This window comes from Camelina sativa, chromosome 19 (assembly GCF_000633955.1).
Source record: "Camelina sativa cultivar DH55 chromosome 19, Cs, whole genome shotgun sequence".
Lineage (NCBI taxonomy): Eukaryota > Viridiplantae > Streptophyta > Magnoliopsida > Brassicales > Brassicaceae > Camelina > Camelina sativa.
Window position 1 is genome coordinate 1642328 of NC_025703.1, and position 21626 is coordinate 1663953.

General features: G+C 38.6%; 5 protein-coding genes and 1 pseudogene across 5 annotated transcripts in view; 3 read left to right on the top strand and 3 right to left on the bottom strand.

Moving 5' to 3' along the window:
- Window positions 5-2214, top strand: LOC109130766 (annotated as a pseudogene).
- On the top strand, window positions 2708-3859 carry LOC104767328 (F-box/kelch-repeat protein At3g04660-like). Its single transcript, XM_019240777.1, has one exon. It carries the CDS (start codon window positions 2708-2710, stop codon window positions 3857-3859), a length of 1152 nt encoding a protein of 383 aa, XP_019096322.1.
- Window positions 4796-6010, top strand: LOC104764095 (F-box/kelch-repeat protein At3g04660-like). Its single transcript, XM_010487545.2, has one exon. The coding sequence runs from the start codon at window positions 4796-4798 to the stop codon at window positions 6008-6010; it is 1215 nt and encodes a 404-aa protein (XP_010485847.1).
- On the bottom strand, window positions 6396-8455 carry LOC104764096 (probable WRKY transcription factor 39). Its single transcript, XM_010487546.2, has 3 exons — window positions 7024-8455; window positions 6821-6946; window positions 6396-6734 (listed from the first exon to the last, which is right to left on the bottom strand). Exons 1-3 carry the CDS (start codon window positions 7755-7757, stop codon window positions 6587-6589), a joined length of 1008 nt encoding a protein of 335 aa, XP_010485848.1. The 5' UTR covers window positions 7758-8455; the 3' UTR covers window positions 6396-6586.
- On the bottom strand, window positions 17366-20320 carry LOC104764097 (protein CLP1 homolog). The gene is made up of 9 exons (XM_010487549.1): window positions 20166-20320; window positions 19644-19989; window positions 19204-19272; window positions 19024-19119; window positions 18698-18939; window positions 18468-18606; window positions 18160-18354; window positions 17833-18071; window positions 17366-17716 (listed from the first exon to the last, which is right to left on the bottom strand). Exons 2-9 carry the CDS (start codon window positions 19863-19865, stop codon window positions 17578-17580), a joined length of 1341 nt encoding a protein of 446 aa, XP_010485851.1. The 5' UTR covers window positions 19866-19989; window positions 20166-20320; the 3' UTR covers window positions 17366-17577.
- Window positions 20700-21626, bottom strand: part of LOC104764098 (receptor-like protein kinase ANXUR1) — a 3775-nt gene continuing 2848 nt past the window's right edge. Inside the window, exon 2 of the mRNA XM_019241465.1 lies at window positions 20700-21626. This exon is cut by the window's right edge and continues 1 nt beyond it. Within this exon, the coding sequence (XP_019097010.1) occupies window positions 20703-21626 (924 nt within the window). The 3' untranslated portion in view covers window positions 20700-20702.

Here is a 21626-nt window from a genome sequence, read left to right on the forward strand (position 1 = left end):
GTTTACTCAGGATTTGGTATCGCCCTGAGTAAGGTAGGCCTAGGGACTAGGGTTTTCAGAGTTTGAAAAGACGAAATAGTGAGAGAGGAATTGAAAAAAGCGAGCCATCATGAAGAAAAGGGGAAGGAAGTGTAAGAATACAGAAGAACAAAGAGATGAAGAACACGACCCGTGTTCCATCATTGCTCTGGAACTTAAAGTAGAGATTCTCATGAAACTGCTGCCGGAATCCATAGCAAGGCTAGGTTTCGTTTCGAAGCACTGGTCATCAATCATCCGTGGCAAAGACTTCACCGACTTCTACCAGACACGATCTTCGTCACAGCCGCGTCTTCTTTTCGCTGTCTACCGTCGCAACACGTAGAAGCACTTCTTTCACTCCTGCTCTCAGGAGGATCCGTCTTCTGATCATCGTAGGGTTAGTTACACTATCAATTCGGATCTACGGTACTGTTTTAATCCACCCATCGGCGGTTTCATCTTTGGTCGAAACGGTACTAAAGCGATCATTGGAAACCCTAGTACAGGACAGTTTGTATCTTTGCCTAGGGTTAAAACGAACAGAAAGAACATATTCTCTGTTTTTGGATACGAACCAGTTAATGATCTATACAAAGTGTTGTGCATGACGGTGATCACTAAACGTGGATCACAAAGCTTCAAGTGGGAAGATCCTTTCTATGAGGAGCCTATGACAGAGGAGCATCAAGTTTTAACGGTAGGACCTAAACAAAAATGGAGAATGATCGAATGTAAGTTTATCCATCGTCATCAATCTGAATCTCCAGGGATATGCAGGAATGGGGTTGTGTATTATCTAGCTTCTCTCAACGATGAAAAATCTCTAGTAAGCTTCGATCTTAGATCTGAGGACTTTAATGTCAGTAAGCTACCTGATGATTATATACTACAACAGCTTGGTATTTTGGTGAACCACAGTGGAAAGATAGCTATAGTGTGTCATGGATTCAGCGGTCCAATGGACCTATGGGTTCTTGAAGATGCGACCAAAGAAGAATGGTCAAAATTTGCTGCCGTGATCCCTTCTATTAAAGATATATATTGGAATGATCAAAATTTGCTGCTGTGATCCCTTCTACCTGGGACCAACTGGACCGGCTCAAACGGGTATTCCTCTAAATGGTACTGTATCGCAAGCTTGTTCACATTCTGGATGGACTCTCCGACCGGCGCGTTCACCTCAAGCAGAACTTCTACATATCCATCTCACAACGATGCAGTCTCCTGCTCTAGGCACAGATCCAGACTCTTTCCTCTGGTCCATTGATGATGATGATCGAGATTTCTTCAGCTCAAAAGCAACGTGGGAAACCCTAAGACAAAGATCTGCTCCTCTCTCTTGGACGAAGCAAGTCTGGTTCAAAGGCGCTACTCCAAGACATGCTTTCCTCCACTGGCTAACCCATCTCAACAGGCTTCCAACAAGATCAAGATTGGAGAATTGGAGAATGCAGATTGAAACTTTCTGCTGTCTTTGTGGAGATTATCAGGAAACTCGTGAGCACCTTTTCCTTCATTGTGATTTCAGTGAAGAGTTATGGCTATATGCTACAAGAAGGCTCGGGTATCGACCCTTTGTTTTTCACACCTGGGAAGCCCTCTCAGGTTGGCTGGATCTGCCAAACACCACCTCTGCCCTTACTCTCAGGAGAATTGTAGCACAGGTACTCATCTACACTATATGGAGGGAACATAATACCAGACTTCACACCAACGTCACCACTCCACTGCATGTTCTGTTCAAGGTTTTGGATAGAAGCGTTAGAGACACACTACTCGCAAGAAGCAACCTGAAGATCTTCAAAAACCTTCTGCGAGACTGGCTCATATATGTGTAGTTTCAACTTACTTAAAGTTTTCCTAGATAGCCCTTGAGTTTATTTTTTTTTTGGCAAGGCTTATCTGCTGTATCAACCTATTGTAGCTACTACAATCCATTTTCTTCAATGAAAATTCACAAAGTTTCAAAAAAAAAAAAAAAAAAATGATCAAAAGGTCATGTTCTGCGGTATACTTGGTACCGGTGAGATAATACTTGCACCGATCCCATCCCCTAACCCGTTCTTTTTTATCTGTTACGATCCCAAGGAAAAAGATGCCAGAAAAGTTGTGATTGAAGGAATTGGAGATGACTCTGCTGTGATCCGAGTCTTTTTCGATCATGTAGAAAGTCATATGGTTCTGCCTAATTAGGTGCGTTAATTTGTTGACGACTAGCTAGTTCTTTCGGTGTGATTGCCCCAACTTCTCTTGTCTTTTTTTTTTTTGTTCAAGTTCCATTTCATTTCGAGGATAGTAGTAGTTTAAGAATCTTCCTTATTACTCGAACTGAGACATATTCTAGTCTTTGGTTAATGGTTTTGTATGCTTGCGGATTATGCAAATTTGCAGTTGCTATTTACTAAACATAATTAATTATCGATACGCCGATCCAAGTTTTAGTTTTATATATTGTCATAAACACAACCTTAAATGTACAGTCCTGAATAGTGACTAGCGAATACACACGGGATAAATTGGAATGGCCGTAAAAAGATAGGGTTTTATTTGCAAATCCTTGAAAATCGATAAACATATTATTATTAATTAGGGTTTCGTTTTTGTTTTTAATTGTCGGCGAAGATATTATATAATTAGGGCTTAAGATTTAAGAGCGAAACAGAGAAGACGAATTGAGAAACGCGCGATGAAAAGGGTCAGGACGAAAGAGACGGTCAGGGACAGTCGAAAACGTTCAAAGAAACACGATGAAACCCATTCGTTTCCTTTTATACCTCAGGATCTGATAGTACAGATACTTCTGAACATTCCGGCCAGATCAATAGCTAGGTTCGTCATCGTTTCAAAAGAATGGTTTTCGATAATCCGCAGCCAAGATTTTACCAAGTTGTACCTGACTCGATCTTCGTCTCGGCCGCGTCTTCTATTCTCAGTTTACTACAATCTTCACTTCCACATGCAGCGGGAGCAGTTCTTACAATCCTTCTCCCAGCAAAATCCATCTTCTGATCATTATCAGAGAGTTTACGTAACTCCCCGTCCCATTCATTTGTATGGATTTTCTCCACCAGTCCGCGGCTTGATTTGCCGTCAGTGTGATACTAAAGTGATAATTGGAAATCCTAGCACGGGCCAGTTCTTACCTTTACCTAGAGTGAAAACATATAGAAGAGATATATTCTCCTTTTTCGGATATGATCCGGTGAATGATGTATACAAAGTCTTGTGCATGACGGTACCTGGTCATCAAAGCTGTGGATCACCATATGTGTCCGAGGAGCATAAAGTTTTCACTCTAGGAGCTAAACAAAAATGGAGAAAGATCAAATGTAAGCGTTCCCATCTTCCTCGTCCTCGTACTAGAGGGATATGCATAAACGGGGTTCTTCATTATTTTGGTTCGATCGAATATGCAGCATATTTAGTACGCTTCGATCTGAGTTATGAAGACTTTAGTTTCATTAAGCTACCCGAATGCCTAGTTAACTACAACGGAAATTTAGCTTTAACGAACACTTGTATGTCAAACAGTAAACTTGACATATGGGTTCTGGAAGATGCAAGCAAAGGAATATGGTCAGAAGTATCTGTCCTGGTTCCTTCTTGGACAGATTTAGTTGGGAATAAATGTTTCAAGTTCACGGGTACACTTAGTACCGGCGAATTTATATTTGCACCGCTCAGAGTCAGTCCCATGAACCCGGTCTATTTGATCAGCTTCATTCTCAACGATAACACCGCCAAAAAAGTTGTGGTTGAAGGAGTTAGAGATGACCCTACTTCTCTCGAAGTCTATTTGGATCATGTAGACAGTCCTATGTTTCTCTCAAAAAGATAAATCATTTGGTGATGCATGCCTTTCATTTTGTGTTGAGGGCTGACAAATTTTGATTTTTATTTGAAGAGGACAAAGTCTTTTGGGCTGACAAACTTAATTATGATTATGATTTTTCAGTCAAAATTTTAAACTAGAGATCACCACATTTGTATAAAAAAATACTTAGATTCACCTCTGAGTGAACCTTTTTGTTCACCCCTCTTCTCTCGGCCAATCAGAATTTTTCATCTAATATTTCATTAAAAAAATAAATCAAAATTAAATTAAAAAACAAAACGAATTAAGAAAACAAATTTTGTATACTTAATTAAGGAAAGTTAAATATTGGATTGGTTTAGATTTTTAAAATTAGAACAAAATTATATGTCGGTTTGGGTTTACAAATGAAATGGTTAGAGTTTAGATTTTACAATTAAAACGAAATTATATGTCGGTTTGGATTTACAAATGAGGTGATTAGGGTTTAGATTTTACAATTAGAACGAAATTATATGTCGGTTTGGGTTCACAAATGAGATGATTAGGGTTTAGATTTTACAATTAGAATGAAATTATATGTTGGTTTGGGTTCACAAATGAGATGTTAGGGTCTATATTTTACAATTAGAATAAAATTATATGTCGGTTTGGGTTCACAAATGAGATCTTAGGGTTTAGATTTTACAATTAGAACGAAAATATATGTCGGTTTGGGTTCACAAATGAGATAGTTATGGTTTAGATTTTACAAGTATAACGAAATTATATGTCGGTTTGAATTTATTAAAGAGCGGTTTAAAGTTTTAATTTTATAATAATATATATAGATTTTATTTCATTATTTTATAAGGGAGAGAATGAAGAGGTTAACCAAGTATTGTTCTTTGTATATATATACAAGGGATATATTTGCAAATCCCTAAAATAGGTAAAGTACATTAGGAAGCGAGAAACGCCATGAAAAGGGTCAGGAAATGTTCAAAGAAACGAGAATTGGAAGAAAGCGATAGAAAAGATCCGTTTACGATTCTTCATCTGGATCTGATTGTAGAGATTCTCTTTAAACTTCCGGCCAGATCCATAGCCTGGCTCATCTTCGTTTCAAAACTCGGGTCATCCATAATCCGTGGCAAAGATTTTATCAAGTCGTACCTGAATCGATCTTCGACTCGGCCGCGTCTCCTTTTCGTTGTCTTCGCTTACTACACGAAGGAACAGTTCATACAATCTTGTTCCCAAGAAGATCCATCTTCTGATCACCATAGGTTAAACATAACTCCGGATCGGCGTAATTTGTATGGCTTTTCTCCACCCGTCCGCGGCTTGATCTGTCGTCAAATTGATACTAAGGTGATGATTGGAAACCCTAGCACGGGACAGTTCTTAACCTTACCAAGGGTCAGATCTACGAGAAGGGGTTTATACTCCTTTTTCGGATATGATCCGGTGAATGATGTATACAAAATCTTGTGCATGACGGTACTACAAGGCAGCCAAAGACGTGAATCGCAAGTTGTGTCCGAGGAGCATCAAGTTTTCACTCTAGGACCTAAACAACGATGGAGAAGTATCGTATGTAAGCATCCTCATCTTCCTCCTCCTTTTACTAGAGGGATATGCATAAATGGGGTTGTTTATTATTATGCTTGGATCAGAAGTGAAGGATCTTTGATAAGCTTTGATCTGATATCTGAAGAGTTTAATGTTATCGAATGTAAGCATCCTCATCTTCCTCTTCTTAAAACTAGAGGGATATGCATAAATGGGGTTGTTTATTATCATGCTCGGATCAGAAGTGAAGGACTTTTGATATCCTTTGATCTGATATCTGAAGAGTTTAATGTCATTCAGCCACCAGCTGACTGTTGGTTCCAAAACCTAGTGAACTACAACGGAAAGATAGCTTTAACTTCAGCCACGCAGTTTGACAATATATTTCGCCTGTGGGTTCTGAAAGATGCCTGCAGCGGAAAAAAATGGTATAGATCTTCGCTTGCGATTTCTTCTCGTTCTTGGTCAAAATTAGCTGGGGTGGTTTCCTTCGAGCTCAGGGGTACACTTAGTACCGGCGAGCTTATATTTGCACCCCTCAGTCCCATTAACCCGGTCCATTTGATCAGTTTTGATCCCAAAATAAACAAGGCCAAAAAAGTTGTGGTTGAAGGACTTTGAGATAACTTTTCTTCTCTCGAAGTTTATTTGGATCATGTAGAGAGTCCTATGTTACTCTTCTGTTAAATCTGAGTTAAATCATTTGGTATCGCCTTTCATTTAATTTAAGATCTCAGACAATAGTTGTTATGTGTTTGTGGAGCTGCCTGACAAGCTTTGATTTTCTTCTTTGTGTTGTTGGGCTAGTTGGATCTTTATCATCTGCATGCTTTACCAGTGTTGTTATCTCATTTTGATGGAGTTTTATTTAAGATGGAGTAATCTCTTACTTCAGACTTTCTTGTTGGTGTGGGGTATAAACCACGATTGATCTAAGATGCTTTAAACCTTATATATATATATTGTGGCATGCATACACATATATGATATATCTAGGAAAAAGCTCGGTTGAAACCAAATTGTCCATGTTTCTTGGTACTGCCACAGAATCCGAGTTCACAAGTGCTCTTATAATCTCATGTCAACGTGGAATATACAATTGCAAATCAGAGCTACAAAGACCGAATCTAAATATCATTCTTCTTCAAATCCAAAAGTAGACGCAAAAAAAAAGGACACGCATTGACTCTGTTTTCGTCAGGTGTGAGCTGATTGTGAAGACAATATTCTTGAATGGTTATGCTCACCTTCGTAAGTTACAATTAACATTGAAGTTTCATCGATACATCGCTCCACATGCTTCCTTGCTGGACAACCTCTCACACTGCTGCATTTATAGTATCCTCTGCAACCGGAACAAAACAAAAGAGATCTATATTAAATCGACACAAATTTATAAGGAACCTTGCATCAAAAGATGTATATATGTACCGTGGATGCGGTGAGCCCTTAATCGGTTTCTGCCCATATTTCCTCCATGAATACTCATCCGGAGGTATATCAGCAATCTTGTTACTGATTGCAGGGACCTTGATTGATCGTTTTACCCTCAGTTTCCTGTAAAAAAAGATCAAAACATTTTACAAAGAGATACCAAAACAATATTAAAAAGGTCCACAGAGAAAATGACAAACCTTTTCTTGGAACAATGACATTTGCTTCGACTTCCGCATTTCATACTACCAGAGCACATCTTCCGGGAATGCTGCGATATATGGTCAGACCCACGGGACAATCCAGTCAAATGGAACGAGTTCCTATCGTAATCAGCTACACTAGCATCCATACTAAGAGATGATACAAATGATCTTGATCCGTTTGATACGCTCGGAGTATAGCAACTACTACCAGAACCATCAAACTTAAGGTTAACACCGCTATTGCTCCTAGAGTAAGCTATCTGCTGGTGGTTGTGGATTAACTGATAAGGAGCACGAAAAGGCGGTGGCTGCTTTAACTCCAGAAACGACTTGTCAACACACATGTTGCGAGTAAGCATTAATGGAGGAGGATGACCCATATGGTGTTTTGGTTCAATTCCATCGTAAACAGCGGAAGCTGGAACCATTTGAAGAGGCTCTGGTGCAAGAACTTGAGTGTAATCACCAGTAACATCGTTAGTAAAGCAAATGGGGCTCTCCAAGAAGATGTGTTGAGGAAAAGATGACCTAAACTTGTTGATACTCCTGAACTTGCCATGACCTAACCCTCTGCTTAACAGAGAAGCTACTCTCTTGAACTTGGAAACCGCTTCTCCTGTTTCAACCACTAAGGATTTGGGATCACTGCCGGCTTGTTGAGACAGGAGATTTAACACTCCATGACAGCTTTCTATAGCTGATTTGTTAGCAGCTTCAACTTCCTCCATATCTCTTGTTTCTTCTACCCAAACTCCAGATCAGAGAAACAACAAAAAAAAAAAAAAAAAACCTAATTCACAAACTCAATCACTTACTTAAACACCCAAATCTCTCCTAAACCAAAGGAATCGAATCATACTAAAAAAGCCTTGCAACCTATAAAAAAAAAGGAAAGATCTCAAAATCTAAAATCCAGAAAGCTAAACCAGATATATGTAATAAAGACAAGAAAAAGAGGGGGGTTTACAGACACATTAAATAAAGCTAAATAGATCAAATCCAGAACTCAATCCCCAAGAAACCTAGAAAGAGACCAAACACCATGAGTTATTCTTCTCCAATTTACTTCCAAAAAAGAGTTGCTAATAAGTAAAAATCGAAACTCACAGAAAAGATGAGATCTTTTTCAACACCCAGAAAATAATATTAGCTCACATGACCAAAAAAAAGGGCAGAGATTTTTTTTTTTTTAAGTAAGAAAGAAAAATGAGATCTTTTTGAATACGCTCTGAAGAAGATACAATTGAGATCAAACATAAGTAAGAGAGAATTTTTATTGAGGATAAACTAAAGGGAAAGAAAGATTTGTCCTGTTTGTTTATTTGCAAGAAAAAAATAGAGAGATGTGTGAGAGAGATAAACAAACAAACAAAAAAAGTGTCAAAGGTTATGACTTTTGCTTTGCTCCACTTTGTGGGTGGGGAAGAGTTGAGACTTTTGCTTTTTTTTTTGTTTACTTAAAATTCCCCCACCAAAATTTTTAAAAATATTTCCTTTTTCTTCTTAATTTTATTCACATTCTCAATGAGACCAAATTCCAATTTTAAATGTCTAGCAGCTAGAGTAAATATAGTTTAAAATAAAATAAAAAAACCAAACACACAAAAAAAAAAAAACAGAGGTGGAATGGAACACTACAGAACAGAGAGAGAGATGTTGTTGTGGTCGTCGCAGTTTCAGAGGAGAGACTCTCTCTATACTAGTGGACCTACTTTATACCTACTAATTTTCGTGCAAACCAATAAAAATCTGACTATATATAAATAAAAAATGTAATTTTTCTGCTATTCGGATATATTTGAAAGCAAGATATGTAACTAAATAACTAAACTAATGGAATAGAGTTCACACGAACCTGCGCTTTTTTCCATTAATATTTTTGACATTGACCACCAAAAATTCTTCTACTATGTTCATATATTTCTTTATTTTGTTCTTATCAAAAAAAAAGAAAGGTATATATAGGTGCTATGTATATGGTAAAATTGATTTTGTATTCATTTTCTTAAAAGTATGTATGGATTTTATATTATTTTCACTATTCTCGATTCCCATAAAATGGAGAAAAACGTCCATTGTGTGACCCATTGTGTCTCTCGTCGAGATTGTAAATTAGAAAAAGGTAACGGTATAGATGTCGACACGTATCCTATATCTATTTCCTCTGGTCGTCTCTCTCTAGCATGTTGCATCAGGAATTCACGATTGTTGACTAGAATAGCTCTCTCTCTACTTTTTTTTTCTCTGTTTTTAGGGGTAAACGTTCGGTTTTTTGGTTTGGTTTCGGTTCGGTTTTTTCGGTTTACGGTTTTTTTGGTTTTATAAAAATTAAACCATATAGAAACCATATGTAATTCGGTTTGGTTACGATTTGGTTTTTCGGTTTATGGTTTTTTGGGTTTTATCAAAAATTAAACTATATAAAAACCATATGTATAACGGTTTGGTTTCGGTTTAGTTACGGTTTTAACGGTTATTCTATACTTTAAAAAATAGATAGTTGATATATAACTAAAAAATAAGCATAAGAGTAAAACCTAAACAAAAATCAAAAAAATAGAATCCAAATATAGTTTTGTAAACCCAAATACTTAATTAAAATTTAAACTTTTAAAAAGTAAAGGCTATTGAAAAAGAAAACCAAAAAAAAAACTTGGAGATCAATAACTATAAGCCCAATCAAGAAAAAAATTACTGATATTGTTATCCAATATAAATTTATAAGTTGAAAAAACTAATTATATCTAATTATCCTAAATTTTTATAAAAAACCAAAAAAACCATTCGGTTTTACGGTTTTTAACCAGACCAAACCTAAACCAAATGGTTAATTAAAATAAAAACCAAACGGATTTTTAGACTTAACCATAACCAAACCAAACCATTTATTTTGGTTAGGTTCGGTTCGTTTTTCGGATTTCGGTTTTTTTGTCCACCCCTAGTTTTTTTATTGGTTTGTATGTTGTTGTTGTTGTTATATGATATTTTCCTTTCTTTGTTTTAGTTTATGATCTTTTTACATATTGACAATGATAATAAGTGGATCTTTTCTTTCTGTAGCTAATAAATAGTCACTCAAATGATTAGGATTTTCTGTATTTAATGTCTTAGGTTATAATACAACGCAACAGTGATCTTATTATAGAATGCAGCATATCTACAGTTTAAATACCGATATAGCTATTTTTATGTTTTATTTTTACATTTTCAACTCAACGCATATCGTGGTTTTTAAACAAATAAGTTTACTTTACTATCAAGAGAAACATAATACTTAACATGTTAAATCTTTACAGTTCATTTTTTTTTTCTATTTTAAACCCTTTTGTATTCCTAGGACAATCATAAAACAGATTAATAATCTCACCTCTTTAAGGAAAAGCACAATTTAGGTTAAAAAAATATTTAATAATGCCTGCCACTTGGGTAGACAAAAACATCTAACATTCTTCGGATCCGATTCTTACTTGGAGCTTATTCAACAATATTACAGACTGAACTGATTTGAAATTGTGATAGCCAATCACACGTTAAACTAAAAACTAATGTGTGACTTTTGAATTTATTCATATATTACTACTACATTTTTTGAAATTATCCAAGGTATCTTATTCTTACCAGTGTTACCACTTGTTAACTATCAGAAGAAAAAAAACCCGACCAGAAAACAGTCAAACACGATCGATCAACTCATCAAATATACTATTCTTATACGTAGCTTATATTTTGCACAAAAAAAAATACGCAGCTTCTTTTTTATTTTTATTTTTCGGTTAGATCAGGAAAAATATAGTTGCGTGTCAACGTATAACGTTTAGGGGTTTAAAATCTAGTAGGGTGAATACATATGATTAAAATTTTTGAAGGCCCGAGCGTGTCACGTTTTATATAGCTAGTCATCATCAAATTCATATTAATGCCTAAACATGCAAGGAAAATTATTGTAATGTATGGATTTTTTTTGGGTTAAACGTTAAATTTTATATCAATAAAAAAGGTTTACACATTACAATGTAGACCCAAAAAAACATGCCTAGCTCGATAGAGAGAGCAAACTGGAACATCAAAAACAATTTTACAAGAAGAGTTGAGCCACACTTAAAAGTGGGCTTTGAATACAACCAAAATAGTATCCTAGGAAAGTTGTAGAAGCATCTGGATCCTTCGGCAAGAGGGATATCAGACGGTTACGCATGATGTGGTCAATAGTAACCTTGATCTTGGTAGTAGGGCACGCTGTTGCAGAAAATATTCTGTTGTTACCCTCCTTCCAAATCGTGTAGATGACTAATTGAAGGAGAAGCTTGAGTATTTTGCTCGCATGTCGCGGCGGCGATGACTGCACACTTTGAACCCAAGAGACGGTTGAAGAGAACGATGTGGGGGGGGAGGTTGCAGAGATTTTACCTGCAAAAACCACCCAAAGAGATCTGGAAAACTCACACTAAAAAAACAGGTGATCATGTGAGTCAATACCAGAGGAGCAGAGGACACAATCAGCAGAGACATTCATTCCCCATTGTCGTAGTCGATCTCTCGTGTTGAGCCGGCCAAGAACTGCTAGCCAATGGATGAAAGAAAACAGTGGGACTGCCTCCTTAAACCAGACAGCTTTGTACCAAGGTACCATAGGGACTGACTGCCTGATTTGTTTCCAAGTAGCCTTGCAGGAGAAAAATTTAAAGTAAGACCCCGAAACTTGTGTCTAGTGGTACCAATCAGAACCTCAAGATGAGTCTGGAGGAGCGGCCGCAGACAAACAAATTTGAAGTTGCTCCGCCTGGTGGGACCGAGCATTTGGTAGGAACCACTCACCGTGACAAGTGACTTGTGAAACGGTGGCTTCACGGTTAATGCATAACTGCCGAGGGCCAAGAGGACCAAAAAGATCAATTAACGGACCTAGCATAGTCCAAGAATCAAACCAGAATAAAGTTTTTAACCCATCCCTCATCTGACAACGGATCAGGGTCTTGAAGATAGGCTTTAACTGAATCATCTATCTAATATTCCATGAGAGCCGTGGGGAACTCTCCATCAACAAGTAACTTCTTTGACCAAAAACATTATGGTCAAGCCACTGCACCCATAATGAACCTGATCTCGAGAAAAGCCCCCAAATCTGCTTTAGACGGAAAACAGTTGCAAATTCTTCCAAGGATCACATATCTAGTCCCCCTTCCTCCTTTGTTTTACACAAATCCTTCCAAGCAACCCTTGCACCCTTTGCTGAGGATGTAGCATTATTCCAAAGAAAAGCAGCACACAGGGAGTCCACCTTCTTGTAGAAGCCCTTAGGTAAAACAAAGACTTGGCTCCAGAAATTTACTTTTCCATAGATTACCGAGACTATTAGCCGTATTTTACCTGCATAAGACATATACTTTGCCGTCCAAGAGTGGAGTTGATCTGTTAGCTTTTGGATAAAAGGTTGGAAAAGAGCCTAACCGAATCCCAAGTAGCCTGGAAAGGTTTGCTGCGTCTAAGTCATTGAAACCCCCAAGGAACAGCTCTGATTTTGCAGGGTTCATTTCAATCCCCAAGAAAGAGTGAAACTGCTGAAGGATCTTTGAGATTCCCCTCAAAGAATGTAAAGAACCGTCTGAAAAGATCAACAGATCATCCGCAAACGCTAAATGGGTTAGACAAGGAGAGATGCACAAAGGATGTGCAGAGAACCTGCCTTGTGCTTGACCCAAATTTAGCATTTTTGAAAAGACCTCCATAGCCATAATGAAGAGGTAGGGAGAGATGCAGTCTCCTTGCCTTAGACCTTTCATACCCTTAAAGAAACTAGCGAGCTCACCATTTATAGCGGTAGAGAAACGTGGGGTGGAAATACATTCCTTGATCCAGGTGATGAATAGGCATGGAAAATTTTGAGCTTCAAGGATCTTAAGGATGAAATCCCAGCAGACTGTATCGACAACCCTTCTAATATCAACCTTGAGAAGAGAGCTTTGAGGGCATAAATCTTTCTCATAGTTCTGGATGATCTCTGTTGCTAACAGCACATTTTCACCAATGCTTTGACCGCTTAAAAAAGCAGCGTGGTTTGGCGAGATACAATTGAGCAGGACTCGTTTTAAGCGATTTGCCAGAATCTTAGAGATTAGTTTGTATACGAGGTTGCAGCAACTAATAGGTCGGTAGTCTGAAAGCAAGGATGCCTCGGGTGACTTGAGGATAAGGGTAAGAACCATTGCATTGAGGTCCTTGAGAAGTCTGCCATTTTGACAAAATTCCTGAACAACCAGAGTAAGATCAGCTCCGACCAATGACCAAGAGGATCTATAGAATTCGACAGGGTATCCGTCTGGGCCAAGAGACTTGTTCAAGGGCATTGCAAATAGAGTTTCACGGATTTCCTCGTCAGTGACCTCTCGTAGCAAACTTTCCTTATGAGTGCAGAGCATCTAAACGGGAGGATGTTCTGGAGAAATTCTATGGAGACGGGTGAGGTAGGTAAGTCAGTGGAACCAATCACAGACGTGAAGTACTCCACTGCATGGGCATGCATCTCCGAAGGATCAACAATACGTTTGCCATCATCGTCTGTAAGAAAATGGATATGATTTTGAGAGTTCCTTTGAGCCACGACTTTATGGAAAAATGCTGAGTTCTTATCTCCAAGGTGCAGCCATTGAATACAAGACTTCTGCATAAAGAACTTTTCCTCAGCTAGTTGCAGCCTATTCCACTCCTCCGAGACTAGATTATCTTCTCTTGCTAGAGAGGTGGAGGGGGAGGTCAACAGGCGCCTTTGGATTTTGTGCAACCTCATCGGCTTTTTCCTTAACCCTGGCAGTGATCCCACTATAATGGTTCCTATTCAAACTCTGTAGGCTCGGTTTCAGCAGCTTAAGTGCTCGTGTGAGCTTAAACTGACTGGAACCAATGATATATGGAGCTGACCAATCAGACTCTACTGTTGCCGAGTAATTTGGGTGATCAATGATGTGCAAGAAAAATTTGAATGGTCGCTTGACCACACGATGTAGAGAAGGGACTGAGAACAGACATGGAGAGTGGTCAGACTGACCCGATTCAAGGAATTCTGCATATGCCTCAGGGAAACTCCGAGCCCAATGCTCGTTAATGAGTGCATGGTCAATGCGTTTGGAGATAAGATCTGCTTCCTTGTGGTTCCACCAAGTAAATGGAAGCCCTTTCGATGGGGCTTCAAATAGGTTCGAGGCTTGAAGAGCAAGCTGAAAATCCGAAACACTCTGAAGGTCAATGTCCATCTCTGGAAAACTTGAGTGGTGCTCGCCCCGTAAGATTTGATTGAAATCCCACAAGACAACCCAGGGACTTCTAGATAGAGGGGTAGAATCATGAAGGAGCTTTAACTCCTCCCGCAATGCCACCCGTTCTTCCATGAGGTTGAAACCATACACAAATGACACCGTGAAGGTTATATTCTCAGCCAGGTTGAAAAAACTGCAAGTAATAACCTGTGTTGATATGTTGTAAATCACCATAGAGATTCTTGGATCCCACACAACCACAATTCTCGCCGTATTGTGGCTGTCAAAATTTTCGAAAAACTGCCAACCACGAGGGATAGCTTTACTTACTCTCCTAGAATGCGTAGGTTGAATCTTTGTTTCCAAAAAAGCTCCAAAAAGAGGCTTGTGGATATTAATCCAACTTTTTGTCATCTTGTGTCGTCTATGGCTATTTAAACCTCTGATATTCCATCCAAAAAACATATCTACTTAACTTGATTAGGCACTCGCAGCCTTTGGACTGCTATTCTTCTTCTTTGTGACCAAATTAAATGGGGTCTCCTCGACTGACGGCTGACCTGGATCAGAAGGTGAAGGACCATTTTTGATAGAGACCGGTACAGGATCTTTGAGAGTTATCAGAGTAGTTCCAGCCGAAAGAGAGTTATGCTCCTGAGATTGTTCCTGAGACTTTGAGGCATGAGGGGTTGTTTCTAGGATAGGGAGAGTCCTCTCGCTTGAGGCAGGACGAGGTCCTCTACTCTTTGATCTCCTTCGAGCAGCAGGACCGCGAGACCCGGTTCTCAACTGACTTGATCCCCTAATCTTTGGTACGTCAGGTTGGGAAGAAGCTTTTGGACATGTAGCAGAGATGTGCCCAAACTCTTCACAGGCACGACATTTCGGTGGGAGCCATGGATAGTTCACATCTATCTGGAATTCACGCCCATCACTGTAACCTGAGATGATCTTCGAGGGTAACTCCTCAAGGAGGTTTACTTCAAGTAGGATCTTTGCGACTTCATAAGTTTCTCTCCTTGCTGTCTCAGGATGAAGAGCCTTCGGGTCACCTACGGTAGAGGCAATATGAGACAGGCTCTCGTCATTAAACAGCAGGTACGGGATACCTCTAAACTCCACAATTATTTGAGCTTTTGTGAGGGGTGGCTTTTCCGGGGTGAAATCAGGTGACCACGGGGCCACGAACATAGGATGACCAGCAATGTTCCACATATTTTGACTCAGGAGGATCGCTCGAGTTCGAGGGTTAGGGGTACGCAGAAGGAAAGTACCATGACCTATACGGTGGACAAAGATGTGTGGTCCCGATCGAGCCCATAGAGCGTTAACAACGCCAATAATACGACCCATATCATGAGGAGGGCCATGAAATTGCGCATAGATGTAATCTTTGAATTCCTCTTTAGCTGCGGCAATATTTTCATCCGGGATGAGAATAAAGGGGGCTCCAGAGGCATTCTTTGTGGGATTGCCAATCTTTGATAGGCCAGGGGGTCTCGCCACACTTGCGTACGACGGAGGGGCGACGGTGCCCGAGAATGCGCCTCTTTTGCAGAAGAGGAGGAGGAAGCTAGATCCTCCACTGGAGGGGAAGATAGATCTGGAGGGTTTCCGGAGGATGATTCAACAGACTTCGGAGAGTCATAGGAAGATTTCAGATCCAGATTCAGATATGGGACCAAGAAGAGATCCGGAGAGGAAGCCACCAGGATGGAACTCGGAAGCTGATCTTTCACCGGCGGGTCCGAACTTGACGCTAACCCTTAACGCATTTGAGACTTTAAGGGAGGATTTACTCGGGGCGGGTCGAAGGAAAGGCGGTGGGGGAGGGACAAGAGGGCGAAGTTTCTTCTTCTTACTCATCGGAGGATGTCGGCGAGGGACCGATCCAGCAGAGGAGGGCGGAGGCGAGGGGAACGGGGAGTTGGAAGAGGGGAACGGCGAGTCTTTTAAAATTCACAAACTGACATGGGATATTAATAGCTAGCTAGAAGCAAAACCATGCATGATCATCAGTACAGACTATATACGGTATATATATGAAATACATGTGAATAGTTTTAAAATAGTATGGAGTATTAATGTTGTTCGCTCTACGCCTCTACGATGAAATCATGGTTCTCACTCGAGGTAACCAACTTTTTCTTATATTATGTATCTTTCGTATAAACTATATTATGGATCTGGCCGTTTTTGCTTTCAAATTTCTATTATATATATGTTGGATTTCGACTTTTTTTTTTTTTTTTTTCTAATTTATCTTGAAACAAAATTCTATTAATTTCTATTAATTCTGAAATTATAAAGTTATGAATCCTAATATTATTATAAATTTATATATGGTAAAAATAAGTTGTTCTTAGTACTTGAATTCATTTAATATAATCTTCATTTACCTGAATCTTTTCTTATTAATATAATCTTCAAACCAACACTTATATCAAACAAAATAAAGTGTGCAGGCTATTTTTATCACTGAAGTATAAATGATCATCTATTATTTCGAGAAAAAACAGTAATAAATACATTTTGACAAAAAGAAAAAAGTTCGTACAAAATTAAAAAAACTATATGTATATATTTAAGTTGTTTTTATTACAAAACATTAGTTTCAAGAAGGGAGTATAAAATTAGTTTATTACTTCACAAATAAACTACAAATTTTAAAGTGCATTGAAATTTTTTAATTATCAAGAGTTTTTCTTACAATCATGTAAACGAATAAGTTAAATAATTCCTCAATAAATATATTAACAATTATATGTACATTTTATATATAATTGTCCTTACTTTTTTTGTTGTATTGCTGACAAATTCCACCATATCCAACAAGTATGTCTTTAGTGAACACACCACTAAAGTTGACCCTTTATGTAAGAAAAAATGTGATTTTAAGAGATTTTTTTTTTGGTACGATGATCTCCAAATTTGCAACTCACAATGAAGGTGTAGTGTAGTTTTTTACTACTTATATTGTGTACCATGTGGTAAATTGTAAATAGATTTTAAAATTAATATGTTGTCACATGCATATACAGAAAAACTTATAGCAACAACACACTTTTTTTTTCTAAAAACATCACTACTTGAACATCAATTTATTTTTAATATCATAGTACAGAAATACAAACACATCTAATCCAAAGCAATCATCTTTTAAACTCAGAACTGTAAGAAAACCTTGTGCGGTTTGTATGGGACAAAACGGGCTGGCTACTTGTAAATTTTAAGTTACATAATTGAGCTGCTGCATCGTCCAAGCACAGAACATGCCTCTCTCTCTTCCCTAACTAAATCATTTCGTTGACTCAAGCCATGACAAAGATCCAGCGATCAAGAACTTGCTAGGTAATGTCCCTGGCGATGGTGCTAAATACGTTATCTTCTTCCTCGGTATATCAACTTCAGTCACATACACAAAACCAGAAACATTGCTGCATCATCAAACACAAAACCATATCAGATACAAAGAAAAAAACATCAAAAACGCAAGGACCAAAAGAAACAAAAGCTTTTGATTTTGGAAACAGCGAGAACGTTTAGAGATTACCTTGAGACAATCTGGTCTGGTTCTTCAGCGTATGAGACAGCCAGAACAGAATGCAGCAGATCCCGGTTATCAATATTTACAGGCGTCACCCTCAACGGATTTGAAACCCGGTCAGACCCTATTGGCAGAGCTGACATTGGAGCTTGTGGTCCACCACCAATTCGGAACACTTGCAGATCACTAAAACTCGATGTATTGGCATACGGAGAGAGTTCTTTCGATAGACCGTAAAAATACTCCTGGAAAATTAAGTTTTCTAGTTTATGAGTTTCACTTCCAAAGACATGAAAATTAGATATTAAAAGATATGAGACTGAAAATATTTACCTGAATCATAGAAGTCCTAGAACTTTGACGGAATTCTCTGGCCCTAGCTACAACTCCACCAGACTTGTGAAGTTTCACGACGTCAACATTACTCTTACTTCTACTAAGGAAGTCTTTAAGCCTACTGAAGAGTTTTTCCTGACCCAATACTAGTACAACAGAGGCGTTGAATGTGTCTATTGCATGTAGAAGCAGCTGCAAAAACAACGCAAATACAAATTTTTAACAGACGTTAGCACAACGAAAAATCCACTAAAAAAGGAGCTATTTTTACTAGAAAATACGCTAAAAAGGAGCTAATTTTTTACCTCATAACCCGGACCCTCGATCCATCCCATTGTGTTGATCACCATTCCAGCAGCTCGAGATTCAGGGTTTCCAACAAACTGTCTCTCCAGAACTTGAGCAAGCTCTTTCACCAGAGTTTTGTACAATTCAATGTTGACACTGAGGAAGCCACCATATAAAGTTTTAAAATTACTCATTGAGTGAAAGAACATATGATATGATGGGGAAGAGAAATTTGAAAATCACTTACCTAGGTGTGATGTGGCCGTAGTAGTATACAAGGGCCATATCAAGAGTAAACCCTTCAACTGGATCCAGTGGCATTTCAATAGGGGTAGCAGCAATCGATCCCGGTATTGTAATTGACCCTTGGCCAACATCAAGGTCAACAAATGTAGGTTTCCATCCTTGTTTAGCTGCCCAACTAAGAAGCATCTTTGTCAATGTGCTCTTCCCAGAATCGACAGGCCCTACTACAATAACCCTAGGTCCCTGCATTAAGTGAATTCTTAAAACCAAGTGTTTAAAACTTTGCCACTATTGGAATACAATAACATGATTATCGAGGAAAAGTACCTGAGAAGATTCTGGTTCATTGGATGTGGAAGCTTTGGCAAAACGTCTCCTAGCATCTAGTACTGCGTGTACATTAATGTAGCTGACCATCGGTGTCTAGAAACGAAGACATTGTTAGTTGATATATTTTGCTCTCTAAAATATCTGAAGGATATGTGGGAATGAAACAAGTAAACCTACCTCATCTGCTGTATAGTCAGTTTCCGTGACACCATCCATCTCAATTGTCGCTCCATACCAGGTGAAAACCTAATAATAATCAAAAGGCACAACAGCAAGCAAGGTGTTTCAGAGCTATGATCAGAAACAAACTGGGCAGAGTAACATTTATCATAAATCTAAATACAACCCACTTAATAATTATTTTTACATAAACCTTGGGTCTTTTATCCAACCCAAACCTAATCAAAGTTCACTGGCAAAGTATGTACCTTTCAAGAAAGATAACCACAACTTAAACCAAATCAAGAAAGGCTTGTTATTTTCTAACAACCAAAACCCCAATACCAAATATGTTACCAACAAGCTCACTGTATCTATTAGCCATAAGCATAATAATGACTTGCAAACGCTCTGAGAACCAAGGGACTGAATTTATAGGTAGAAAAAAAAGAACATACCGCAAATTTGAGGCGAGGAGGAAACGTACGCCAGATTTCAGGAGGCAGTTCAGAGCTGAAAATCTCAGCGGTACCGCTGACCAAACGGAGTCTGAGAGGCTCCTCAGAGACTTCGATCCTGAGCTCGCTTTCTCTCTCCAATTTCACTTGCTTCAGATTACCAGACCCGGGAACAGCGCCAGTCATAGCCGGTGGATTCATTGACGGACCACCGTAAGCCATTGCTTTCACTCGGACACAATTGCCTCACCTTAGACCTTCACTCCGAGTAATAGGAGCTCTCTTCACCTTAAACGCTCTCTTCACACACAATTGCCTGTGATTGCTCTTCTTCTTCTTCTTCAGCCTATAACAAAAGTACAATCTAAGTAAACAAAAATAGGAAACAGAGAAGAAAGATGCAAACTTTGCTAGATTTACACACCGTCTTTGATCAGTAGTAACAGAGAAAGATAATATCTAAAAATCGAGAGAGCCACTGATTTCTATACCCAGAAACGAACAAGAGAGAGATGAACTTACCCACAATGGCCAACGGAGAGAAGACCAACGGCGGCGAATATATGACCGGCGGCTATAAGACGGTGACGAGAGGAAGGAGGTTGAGAACTTGAGATTCGCAAACGTGTGGTGGTTTGTGGGAGAAACAGAGTTAAAAACTTAAAAACTGAAATCGTAGTTTTAGTTTAGGGTTAATATCGCTTTTTATTGTGGATTTTTTAATTTCCTTTTTTAGACAAGGGTAAAATTGTAAAACAGTTCTCAATCGACAAAACAAATTACCATTTAAAAAAATAAGGAATTCTAACTAGGAACTGTAAATACAAATATAATTGTGATTACATGTAAATATCACAAAAGGGGATATTATCTTAAAACATGTTTCGATTAATTATTTGTAAACATATCACTCAAAAGTAAAATCATCTTCAAGTTTTTAATCCAAATTCCTTTTTTTTTTTTTTTTTAATCCTGTCAATAAGAGCAAAAAAACAAAAACAAAAATTAAGACTTTAAAATTAAAATTAGGAGTAAAAATGTAAATAATACAAAATTACCTTATCGCCCTTTAGGATTTACAATCTGAGAGAAGATTCCACTGCTATCTTCCGAAGAAAGATCACTCACGTCGTCTCTGCCGGCAACGTTAACCGCCGCCATGCCTCCTCCATCGCCGACATCCTCGGAGCTTCCTCCACGATTCGGAGTCCGACGAGTCCCGTCGGCAGTTTCTTGAAGCTGAAGCGCGAATTCAAGATTCCACAAAACATCTCCCATCGTCGGCCGTTCTAATCCACTGTCTGAGAGACACTTCTCCGCCGTGTCTGCAAATTTCTTCAAACACTCCGAATTGATCTTCCCTTTCAGATTCGGATCTATTATATCATCTAGTGTTCCTCTACGTTTGCAGTTCATTGCCCAATCTCCGAGACTCACTTGTTCTTTGGGCAGATTTGGGTTCAGCGCTGGTCTTGCGCACAAGATTTCAAACAGGACAACTCCGAATGAGTAAACATCTGACTTCTCAGTCAGTTGCTGTCTTCTGAAATATTCAGGATCTAAATATCCGAAACTACCTTTGACGACGGTTGTTACATGTCCTCCGTTCATGTTTGGTCCTGTTTTTGATAACCCAAAGTCTGAAACTTTAGCTACCCAGTTCTCATCTACGAGGATGTTAGTTGTTTTCACGTCTCTGTGTATGATCGTGTACTTTGCTCCTGTGTGAAGGTAATGTAATCCTCTAGCTGCTCCGATTGCTATCTCTAGCCTTCGTTTCCAAGTTAACTGTGGTTTCTTTGTGTTGTATAGATGTTCACGGAGTGTTCCAAGTGCCATGTAATCATATATGAGACACATTTCTCCTCCATCTTCGCAGTATCCTATCAATGAGACTAAGTGTTTGTGTCTTAGTCTTGAGAGAAGTTCTATTTCTGTCTCGAACTCGTTGAGTCCTTGTTCTGAGTTTGGGTTTGATCTTTT

Bases quoted from the DNA above. Each gene is read 5' to 3' on its own strand.
- LOC104764095 (XM_010487545.2), top strand. From the start codon at position 4,796: ATGAAAAGGGTCAGGAAATGTTCAAAGAAACGAGAATTGGAAGAAAGC.
- LOC104767328 (XM_019240777.1), top strand. From the start codon at position 2,708: ATGAAAAGGGTCAGGACGAAAGAGACGGTCAGGGACAGTCGAAAACGT.
- LOC104764096 (XM_010487546.2), bottom strand. From the start codon at position 7,757: ATGGAGGAAGTTGAAGCTGCTAACAAATCAGCTATAGAAAGCTGTCAT. The intron at 6,947-7,023 runs GTTTGTCATTTT...CTTTTTTTACAG, and splicing joins TGTCATTGTTCCAAGAAAAG to GAAACTGAGGGTAAAACGAT. The intron at 6,735-6,820 runs GTACATATATAC...TTCCGGTTGCAG, and splicing joins AAGGGCTCACCGCATCCACG to AGGATACTATAAATGCAGCA.
- LOC104764097 (XM_010487549.1), bottom strand. From the start codon at position 19,865: ATGGCTTACGGTGGTCCGTCAATGAATCCACCGGCTATGACTGGCGCT. The intron at 19,120-19,203 runs GTAGGTTTACTT...CTTCGTTTCTAG, and splicing joins CTGACTATACAGCAGATGAG to ACACCGATGGTCAGCTACAT. The intron at 18,072-18,159 runs GTAAATATTTTC...TTAATTTTCCAG, and splicing joins CTAGGACTTCTATGATTCAG to GAGTATTTTTACGGTCTATC.